Here is an 11,703-nt window from a genome sequence, read left to right on the forward strand (position 1 = left end):
ATCAAAAACGAACATTTTCGGTGCTAAAGTGCTACACCGGTGTAGCACCACAGCAAAAACGAAAACGACATAACGTAATCTATAGCGTTAACACACAGACAAACAGACGTCTCACTCTACCCACTTCCTATCGTTTCCCTTTTTGACGATCTATTCAAAATATTGTGTATCGTAAATCTCTCGCTCATGGCGCTCTCATCGTTTTTGCTCCTGTTTGACGTTTGCTCACAACAGTAATCTAATATATGCCTATTGTTCTTCTCTCTTAGGAATCAACTATTGAAAAATCAATTTTCGCTAGTCGGAAATTACGGGTTTCAACCAACCCCCCGAAGAAAGTGTTAGTTCTTGAAGCCGCCGCCTTCGGTGGTGCGCCACGGATTTGTTTACAAAATTTCAGTCTGCTAGCCAATTTTCTACGTGCGAAAGCGAACTTTGTCGTACGAAGATAAATTCGTGATCGAAAAATGATCATTTCTACAAATTGTTCAGTGCGTTTAATGTTCTGTGTTAAATTTACAAGACACATATGTATACGAAAATACATTTAGCCCATTTAAAACAACGCTGAAGCACAGACAAACAGACGTAACACTTGCGAAATTTCCATCGACCACGCTTTTAACGATCATTTTAAATTTTCACAATTGTGGCTTTCACAACCAGAGGCGCGCGCATTGTTTTTCTATGTGTTTGACGTTTCACACTAGCGCCTGTTGACGATATTGCACAACACAGTGATTCGTGCAACTTTTCCACCAGGTGATGGTAGCGTGAACTGGGCGATGGATTTCCATGAAAATTGTTCAAGGTGTTACGTCTGTTTGTCTGTGGCTGAAGTCTATTAAATGTGAATGTCGCGCCTTCACCAACCGAAAAAAAAATCACTATGTTTTCAGCTTAATGCAACCGCCCATTCAAATTAGCACCACGTCCAGCATCACATTTCTAGACGAACATTTGAAAAGGGCCTATCTGCTTTGCGTAAACAAACATGTTTTTGTCTCTGCAGGGCCTATCTGCATCCACCCACGCACATCAACACCCTTATCAGAAAGAGCGTTCTTCAAGCCGAGGGGCGATTCACTCATGTATTTTCGATGCAACCCTGTGTATTGAAAATCGAATTGATGTATTTTTGGTGTATTGGCATGTATTTTTTGCATTATTGCATTGTTTTGCATTTTTGTGAATAAAATAGAATTGCCGTGTATTGATGCAATAATTGAGTATTTTCCGAATAAATGTGTATTTTTAAATTGATTTTCACATTTTGCATTTGATAATTGTGTTTGTAAATAAACTGAAATTTATCCAAGTTTTCGAATACTGCAAACACGAATTACAATATTTTCATTGTTTTGCCATATCGACCACCGTTCTCAGGCCAGACCAAAACTCCCACTACTTCGTGGGATCCAATAATATCCACAGACGATGGAAATCAAATTCTACTAAGTAATTAGAACAGAAGCATGCAATAACGACAACAACCCTCCTCGATATTGGCACCGATTAGCACAATATTCGACGTTGGCACCCGTAGGTTTTGGACATGGTTTTGAAGGAGCAACTTCGGAATCAAGAAAGGTTTTTTCATGGCTGAGACCTAAGTTAGTAAATTTAATTTTGCAAGGCAAAAAAGCTGGAAAAGTCGTTTTTGTGATTCCACCGGAACCTCCTTCTTGGATTGCTTGACGCCTAGCCCCTCTTGGAATGTCTCCAGGAGATATTTCGCGGATTGCTCCAGAAGTTAATTTTGTGATTCGTATACGGGGTTTTCTTTCTGGGATTCTTTCAAGAGTTATTTCTCCGGTATCGCCAGTCTCGTCTCCAGTAGCTCTTTCTGGGATTCCTCCAAAATTTTATCTTGAGATTACTCCAAGATTCTTTCTGGAACATCACCTAGAATGCATTCTGGGAATTCTTATGATTCTTTCGGAGTTTTTTTCCTGGATGAACCCCTGAAAGTATCGCTGACGTAACTCTTGGAGGAATTCCCAAAAGGAACTCCTACAGGAATCTAAAATGAAATTCATGGTGGAATTGAAGGGGAAACTGCTGAAAGACCCTCGGGGACCTCGGTGTTTCCTCCATCAGTTCCTCCAGGAATGTCTCCAGGAGTTCCTTCACAGATTCCTTTAACCCTTTATAAGGCAGTGGCAACTATATTGCCACCTACTGTTTGTATTTTTTTTCTGTTTTATAACAATTTATTTCGAACTTTCTTTTTGGTTAACGCAAAATTGGGATTACTAACAACGCCTGGTATTTTTTTGGTACTCAACATAGCTTTAACAACAATTTGGGAGCCATTTGTAGCTTTAAAAATGGCTAAATTTGACCGCGTGAAGAAAATTAGCTCAAACTTATAGAAAAATTATAGATTTGGTAAATATTTTAAGAAATAATATAATTATTGGTTGACATGAGCTGAACTACAACGTTTATATATTGGGTTGAATCCTAATCTACTCTAAAATCTTTTTTCCGGCTTTTTGTCGAAGTCAAATGAAGGAAAGTACCCTAAACGGGCAGTGGCAAGAATATTGCCACCAGCGCTGGTGGCCTAAACGGGCAGTGGCAACTATATTGCCACCTCAAAAGCTCATTTTTGGGGTAAACGGGCAGTGGCAACTATATTGCCACCAGCGTTTTTGGCCTAAACGGGCAGTGGCAACTATATTGCCACCTAGAATTTAGAGTTTCTTTGAAACAAAAATTGTTTTGTACATGTAATCATGTATATAGTCATTTCCATAATAGTATGCGTTGACAACTCTTCTAGTTTTCTCTTCCTTATAAAGGGTTAAAAGTTGATTTTGTGATTCCTTCTTTCTGGAATTCTTCTAAAAGTTTCTTCTTCGATAGCTCCTCTAACTTTTTATCTCTTTAGAATCCTTCTGGGAGGGTATCGCGCTACTTGGGCGGTGGTTTTCTTCGTCTGTTATTTTCGTCTGTTTTCCACTGTAACTCGGTCAATTTTGAACCGATTGACTTGAAATTTTGTACACGGGTAGATACTATACCTATCTCACCGCATTCCAAGAATTGTGTCAATTGGTTCAAGATTGACTGAGTTATAGTGGAAAACAGACGAATATAGAAGCCACCGCCCAAGTAGCGCGATTCCCGACATCCATTCTAATTCATTCTGATGGTGCATCCACAAATTTCACTTGATTTTTCCAGGAGAATCAGAAGAATCTCCTAGATGGAATCTCAGGAGGCATCTTTGAAGCAACTTTTGGCGGAATTTCCGGAAGAAACTTCTAGTGGAATCTGAACAGGAGTTATTAGAAGAATTTCCAAAAAGGAACTTCTGGAGAAATCACAAAAGAGGGTACTCCCGAGAGATTTCCTGGAGGAATAGAAGAGGCGATTAGTGAAAGAATTTCGGTGGGCACACATGAGAGAATTCTGATTGATTGCCTGGAGAACTATTGTTGCGAATTTTGAAGCAAGTTCTCTTAGAGGAATCTCCAAAGGAATTCCGCTTAGAGAAATCTTCGGAGGAATTACTCTGGATGGAATTTAATTGAAAACAATTTCCGATGGAATGTCACATGGAATTATCCCCGTTGGAATAGCTTTAGGGTAATTCCTCTTGGGCGAATTTTTGCACACGTTCCTTTTGCAGGCTTTTCCCTCGGCTTTTCCGGATCGATTCCTCTCTATGTGATCCGGTAAACTATTCCTCCATCTCCAGCGTCATTCAAATTGCTTTGGGATAATATCCGAGAAAAATCCTTTTAGACGAAACTTCACAAACATTCCTCTTGGAAGATCTTCCTATGCTGTTCGTGCTCTTTGTTTTCTCCCTGGTTTTCTCACAAAATCGTCGCATTATTCCCGAATTCTTGTATTTGCAGCATTTTTCTCGAATTTGAACTACAATTGTATTTCTCGTGCACTGGTGCATTTTTGCATTTTTATTTTAAAGTGGCGTATTTTTCAATTCAATTTTGAATTTACCGTGTATTGATGCATTTTTGTGTATTTTTTCGAATGTGGCGTATTTTTAATTCAATATCGAATCTACCGTGTATTGATGCATTTTTGTGTATTTTTTAGAATTTAGCGTATTTTTAATTCAGTTTTGAATTTATCGTGTATTGATGTATTTTTGTGTATTATTTTCATTCGTGTATTTTCAATGCAGTAACGCAGAACAGTGAATCGCCCCTCTCTTCAAGCTATCTGTTAAGGGTGTTGATGTGCGTGTGTGGATGCAGATGGGCCCTACAGAGACAGAAACATGTTTGTTTACAAAAAGCAGATAGGCCCTTTTCAAATGTTCGTCTAGATTTTTGGCTTCACTCCAGTTAGCCGGTTGGTTTCAACTGCACGGTGAATAACGATATGAAAATTTGGTTTTGTGAAAACTTTGCAACCAAGGTTTTGGCGCAGACAAACAGACGTGACGTACACTCAGCAATAAAAATATACAAGGAATTACTATTATCTATGCATTTTGTATTCGCATCTCTCTCATTCTCTATTTTCATGCTGTCTGCTGCTTGTTTCCTCAAATCGACAAAATTGGCACATTCGACCTTATTAAATGGAGCTCCCGATTTTAATGTGAAGGTTTCGTCTTCGCTGCCAACCGCGCAACAAAAAGAAAATCAGCCGTGCGCCCAATTTTGACAGCGCTGCAAATCGCCCTTTCGCCAGTTTAGCCACGTTCGGCAATTTTTCAGTGAAGTCTGCTAGTGTAAAAATCTCCGAAAATCCGGATTTAACCACAAGGAAAAGTAAAAACTACGGTCCACACCGCTGACGATGAGTGAGACCATTGCCTGTACGCCGGAATCGGCGGTTTTCGAAGCCCCACAGCTGCAGTTCAACGAGGAAGGATGGGGTGAGTGCTGTTGCTCTCGTCGGTCGGTCGATGGACGACGGTGGCGATGCTTCTTATTCTTGTTACGTGGGTTTGTGACACTGGATGATTTTGGTTACGTTTCAGGTCCCTGTGAGCTTCCGGATGCTTTCAAAGACATCCCGTACCAGCCGTTCAGCAAGAGCGATCGTTTGGGCAAGATTTCCGATTGGACCGGCACCGCCCAAACTGACAAGAAGTATCCCAGTAAGTTGATCGATTTGCGTCTAGGGATATAACCTCAAAGCGGTGGAGGGCGGAGGATGATAAATTCCGTGAATATTTCTTTTTATAGACAAGTACGCGTCTCAGTTCGGTGGTGGCAACCAGTACGCTTACTATCATGAGGAGGATGAGACGACATTCCATCTGGTGGATAGCGCTAGGATCCAGAAGCAGCCGCATCAGCGAGGACGCTTCCGCGGCAACTTGAGAAACCAGCGGTAAGTGTTGAATAGTACAGTATGTTACTTACATACCTTACCGGTCAGGCTAAGGCCGGGGTGGCCTCTGCTGTGTGTACATAGTAGCCGCCTCCATTCCACTCGGTCCATGGCTGTTTGCCTCCAGTTCCGCACTCTGCGTAGGGTCCGCAGATCGTCCTCCACTTGCTTGGTCGACCCACCTAGCTCGCTGCGCTCCACGTCTTGTACCCGTCGGATGACTCTCGAGAACCATTTTAGTCGGGTTGCTATCCGACACCCTGATGACGTGACCCGCCCACCGTAGCCTCCCGATTTTCGCGGTATGGACGATGGTTGGTTCTCTCAGCAGCTAATGCAGCTCGTGGTTCATTCGCCTTCTCCAAGTCCCGTCTTCCATCTGCACTCCGCCGTAGATGGTACGCAACACCTTCCGTTCGAAAACTCCAAGGGCGCGTTGGTCCTCTGCATGTAGGGTCCATGTTTCGTGACCATAGAGGACGACCGGTCTAATCAGCGTTTTGTAGATGGTTAACTTCGTGTTACGGCGAACTTTATTCGATCGTAGAGTTCTGCGGAGTCCAAAGTAGGCACGGTTTCCTGCCACAATGCGCCTCTGAATTTCTCTGCTGGTGTCGTTGTCGTCGGTCACCAGTGAGCCCAAGTACACGAATTCTTCAACGTCAACCGCCTCGATTTCATCACCGTCGATATGAATTCGGGGTGGCGGGCGCAGTGATTCCTCCCTGGAGCCCTTTGCGATCATGTACTTTGTCTTCGACACATTAATGACTAATCCGATTCGCCTGGCTTCACTCTTTAGTCGGATGTACGTTTCCGCCATCGTCTCAAATTTACGAGCAATAATATCAATATCATCGGCAAAACGAAGCAGCTGAACGGACTTCGAGAAAATCGTCCCACTCGTGTTTATCCCCGCTCTTCTTATTACACCCTCCAAAGCAATGTTGAACAGCAAGCACGAAAGACCATCACCTTGCCGTAGCCCTCTGCGAGATTCGAAGGGACTCGAGAGTGTCCCTGATACTCGAACTACGCACATCACTCGATCCATCGTCGCCTTGATCAACCGTATCAGTTTATCCGGGAATCCGTATTCATGCATAATCTGCCATAGCTGTTCTCGATCGATTGTATCATACGCATGGGCGAAACTACGATTTTTTGTCAGGGGGTGCACTACAAACAAATATTCATTAGTTCATCCATTCATCATTCATCGCCCCATATCTCACAGCAATGCATTCGAATTCTAGGGGGTGCCTGGCAACCCCGGCACCCCCGGTAGTTTCGCCTATGATCATACGCCGATTTGAAATCGATGAACAAGTGATGTGTGGGCACGTTGTATTCGCGGCATTTCTGCAACACCTGGCGGATGGCGAACATCTGGTCCGTTGTAGCGCGTTCACCCATAAATCCAGCCTGATATTGCCCCACGAACTCTCTTGCAATCGGTGATAGACGGCGGCATAAAATTTGAGAGAGTATCTTGTAGGCAGCGCTCAGTAGTGTGATCGCGCGGTAGTTCCCGCAATCCAACTTGTCGCCCTTTTTGTAGATGGGACACACGATACCTTCCATCCATTCCTTCGGTAATACTTCCTCCTCCCAAATCTTGGTAATGACCCAGTGTAGTGCTCTTACCAGTGCTTCACCACCGTATTTTAGAAGCTCGCTTGGTAGTTGATCTGCTCCAGCGGCTTTGTTGTTTTTCAACCGGCCAACCTCCTCCTCAATCTCTTGAAGGTCAGGGGCCGGAAGTCTTTCGTCCAGTGCACATACTCCTAGATCTGTTACCACGCCACCTTCGGTACTTGCAACGTCGCTATTGAGGCGCTCATCGTAATGCTGCCGCCACCTCTCGACCACCTCACGCTCGCTCGTGAGAATATTCCCGTGATTATCTCGGCACATGTCGGTTTGTGGCACAAAACCTCTGCGCGAGCGGTTCAGCTTCTCGTAGAACTTTCGTCTGTCCTTAGCGCGGTACAGCTCTTCCATCGCTTCGCGATCTCGTTCTTCCTGCTGGCGCTTCTTCATCCGGAAGACTGAGTTCTGCCTGTTCCGCGCCTGTTTGTAACGTGCCTCATTCGCTCTCGTACCGTGCTGCAGCATTCTCGCCCATGCTGCATTCTTCTCGTTTTTCAAGTGTTCACATTCGCCGTCGTACCAGTCGTTTCTGTGATTCGGAGTCGCGAAGCCTAGTGCTGTAGCCGAGGTACTACCTATGGCGGATCGGATGTCCCTCCAGCCATCTTCAAGTGTAGCTGCGCCAAGCTGCTCTTCCGTTGGTAGGGCCACTGCTAACTGCTGCGCGTAGTCTTGAGCCACTTCTACGTTACGAAGTTGCTCGATGTTGAGCCGCGGCGTTAGACTTCGACGCGTGGTGATAACTGTCGAAAGTTTTGAGCGCATGCATACAGCGACTAAGTAGTGATCCGAATGTATATTCGCACTGCGGTATGTGCGGACGTTGGTTATATCCGAGAAGAATTTACCGTCAATTAGAACGTGGTCGATTTGATTTTCTGTTTGTTGGTCGGGTGATCTCCAGGTGGCTTTGTGGATATTTTTGCGGGGGAAGAAGGTGCTTCGGATTACCATACCACGGGAGGCTGCAAAGTTTACACATCGCTGGCCGTTATCATTCGATACGGCGTGCAGGCTGTTTCGCCCGATTACCGGTCTGTACATTTCCTCCCTTCCTACCTGCGCGTTCATATCGCCGACAACGATTTTCACGTCACGCGGCGAGCAACCATCGTATGCTTGCTCTAACTTCGCGTAGAACGCTTCTTTCTCGTCATCGGGTCTCCCTTCGTGTGGGCCAGTGGACGTTGATGATGCTGTAGTTGAAGAAACGGCCCTTAACGTTCAACATGCACATCCTTGCGTTGATCGGCTGCCACCCGATCACACGTTGTCGCATCTTGCCCAACACTATAAATCCTGTTCCCAGTTCATTGGTGGTGCCACAGCTTTGGTAGAAGGTAGCCGCTCGATGCCCGCTTTTCCACACTTTCTGTCCAGTCCAACAAAGTTCCTGCAACGCCACGATGTCGAAGTTGCGGGGATGTAGTTCGTCGTAGATTATCCTGTCACATCCTGCGAAACCTAGTGACTTGCAATTCCATGTTCCAAGTTTCCAATCGTAGTCCTTATTTCGTCGCGTGGGTCTTTGCCGATTGTATCGAGTCGTATTTTCTTCTATGTTATTCGCAATGGGGATTTTTACGGGTGGCTTATTCGGCCTACGCCAACACTCCTGTTTCGCCGGAGGGCCATCGTGCCAGTTCTGTTTAACGTCCCAACCAACAATGGGACGACCACGCTGATGGGGCTACCACCTTGGATCTAGCTGGGCGTGTTGCAGCGTTTCTTACTCAGCCGCTGGATGCCAGAACAGACGCTGTTTGAGCCGCACCTCCTTGGTGAACAGACATTCGGATCGTACCTCCTCAATCTAGCTGAAGTCAGAAGGACAACAGTGCCCAGGCTGCACTACCAGCTAAGCACACAACTCTTAGCTGGCGGTCTTTGTCATCGCTTGACCCGTGGAAGCATGAGGTAGGAACTTGTGAGGACCAGAGCTATATTGGACGCTCTCCTTATCGACTCACCGTTTTGCAGCCCAGTACAGTATGTACATATTATGATTTTCCCCGGCAGTTGATCCGACGGCTACTAAGGAAAGCTTTTGGTTAGTCTTCTAATCTTGGGAAAGTGTATGAAAGATACCTATTCGGATTTTTGCATTAAATTCGCCTAAAAGTCATTAAAAATTTTTATTGTAAACTAACAGTCTAATGTCAATGTATTTTTTTCAGTGGCCGAGGACGTGGAGGTCGCGGTGGAGTGCAGGCAGGTGGAATGACAACATTGTCCAAGAATGCCACCAAGGGACGTGACCAGCGCCGTGGAACAACCCGCAAATGGGGCGCCCGTCCGCCACCGAAAATTCGCGATGCTTCGGTTGCTGTCCGCCCGGATTGGGTTACCGTAGAGGAAATGGATTTCCCGCGGTTGAGCAAGCTATCGCTACCGAACGTCGAAAAGGGTGAGGATATCACCACTTGCGGAACGCTTGAATACTACGATAAGACGTACGATCGCGTTAATGTCAAGAACGAGAAGCCCCTGCAGCGTGTGGACAGAATCTTCCACACCGTGACGACCACTGACGATCCGGTTATTCGTCTGCTGTCCAAGAGTCACGGAAACGTTTATGCCACGGATGCCATTTTGGCTACGATTATGTGCTGTACGAGGTCGAACTATTCCTGGGATATCGTCATTGAAAAGATTGGCGACAAGCTGTTCATGGATAAGCGTGATAATACGGAGTTCGACTTGCTGACTGTGAACGAAACCGCTATTGAGCCTCCGAATGAAGATGGAAACTCGCTGAATTCCCCCAGAAATCTGGCCATTGAGGCTACCTTCATCAACCACAATTTCAGCCAACAGGTGTTGAAGAGCGGAGAGAAGGAACCTAAGTACAAGTTTGATCAGCCGAATCCCTTCATCGGAGATGACGAGGACGGTGAAGTGGCCAGTGTTGCTTACCGGTACAGGAAGTGGGACTTGAACAATGGTATCGAGCTGGTGGCCCGTTGTGAACACGATGCAGTGCTTTTGACCCCACAAGGAGACACACAATTTCTCACGATAAAGGCTCTCAACGAGTGGGATTCGAAGGTCGCCAATGGCGTCGAGTGGCGCCAAAAGTTGGACACTCAGCGGGGTGCCGTTTTGGCCAACGAACTGCGTAACAATTCCTGCAAACTGGCCAAGTGGACCGTACAGGCTCTCCTGGCCGGATCCGATCAGATCAAGTTCGGATACGTATCTCGTGCCCACGTGCGAGATTCCTCGCGGCACGTCATCCTCGGAACGCAACAGTTCAAGCCCCAAGAATTCGCTAACCAGATCAATCTGAGCATGGACAACGCTTGGGGTATTCTGCGGTGCATCATCGACATTTGCATGAAGCAAAAGGATGGCAAGTATCTGATCATGAAGGACCCGAACAAGCCGATGATCCGATTGTATGACATCCCGGACCACACTTTCGAGTCGGACGGCGAAGAGGAGGAAGGTGACGACGGTGAGGCGTTCCAAACGTACGCCTATGGACCGTCGGCGGCTACGACAGCAGCGGCCACAGCCGCTGCTAATGCCGCTACAGCAGCTGCTGCTGTTGCTGCAGCTGCGGCCGCGGCCGCTGCCGCTACAACAACACCGGCTGCCACGGAGCCAGCCACCACTGCTGCTACCACTGAAGCTACCACCCCATCAACTACTACTAAAACAACTGCCGCAGTGGCAGCACAAAAGTAAGTTCATTGTCAGAGAAACTTTTTGTATGGTAAAAGAGGAGCCCCCAGTTTAGCGAGTAAAACGCAACAGCAGCCTATATTATTGTCCCCATAAATTAATCATTCAAACATTACTCTTATAACAAAGGAACAACCTTTTTGTGCTCTTTAGGTCTTAGAGAACAAGAAACAATGGAAAAAGGTAATACGATGGAAAAAATAAAGTTCTTTCGGTGGCGGATTAATGTCGCTGCTGGAAGGACACCAAAAAAACTTAACTCCCGTGATTGTGGTCCGAAATCCTTGTAGCATGTCTGTAATTTAGTTCATTGAGAGCAATTCCACTTATATTAGTTAATGGGCCTAGTTTTTGCCATTGCATGAATTTGTATAGGGTACCCGGACAAAAAGGACGCCCTTTGATTTCCCTTATGAAACGTAATAATATAGGCATAATCGTGTGTCCCATCTACAAAAAGGGCGACAAGTTGGATGCGGGACCTATCGCGCGATTACACTACTGAGCGCTGCCTACAAGATACTATCTCAAATTCTTTGTCGCCGTCTATCACCGATTGCAAGAGAGTTTGTGGAGAAATTGGATTCATGGGTGAACGCGCTACGGACCAGATGTTCGTCATGCGCCAGGTGTTGCAGAAATGCCGCGAATACAACGTGCCCACACATCATTTGTTCATCGATTTTCAATCGGCGTATGATACAATCGATCGAGACTAGCTATGGAAGATTATGCACGAATACGGATTCCCGGATAAACTGATACGATTGATCAAGGCGATGATGGATCGAGAGATGTGCGTAGTTGAGTATCAGGGACACTCTCGAGTCCCTTCGAATCTCGCAGAGGGTTACGGCAAGGTGATGGTCTTTCGTGCTTGCTGTTCAACATTGCTTTAGAGGGTGTAATAAGGTGAGCGGGGATAAACACGAGTGGAATGATTTTCACGAAGTCCGTGCAGCTGCTTGGTTTCGCTGATTATAATGACATTATTGCTCGTAAATTTTAGACGATGGCGGAAATTTACATCCGGCTAAA

The 11,703-nt window shown here is 45.8% G+C and overlaps 1 protein-coding gene across 1 annotated transcript; it reads left to right on the forward strand.

Annotated features, from left to right (window-relative positions):
- Positions 1–4,643: 4,643 nt before the first annotated feature.
- On the forward strand, positions 4,644–10,870 carry LOC109399951 (eukaryotic translation initiation factor 3 subunit D). The gene is made up of 4 exons (XM_019672420.3): positions 4,644–4,864; positions 4,970–5,089; positions 5,178–5,325; positions 9,156–10,870. Exons 1-4 carry the CDS (start codon positions 4,786–4,788, stop codon positions 10,666–10,668), a joined length of 1,860 nt encoding a protein of 619 aa, XP_019527965.3. The 5' UTR covers positions 4,644–4,785; the 3' UTR covers positions 10,669–10,870.
- Positions 10,871–11,703: the final 833 nt, after the last annotated feature.

Source organism: Aedes albopictus, chromosome 1, assembly GCF_035046485.1.
Source record: "Aedes albopictus strain Foshan chromosome 1, AalbF5, whole genome shotgun sequence".
Taxonomy (NCBI): Eukaryota; Metazoa; Arthropoda; class Insecta; order Diptera; family Culicidae; genus Aedes; species Aedes albopictus.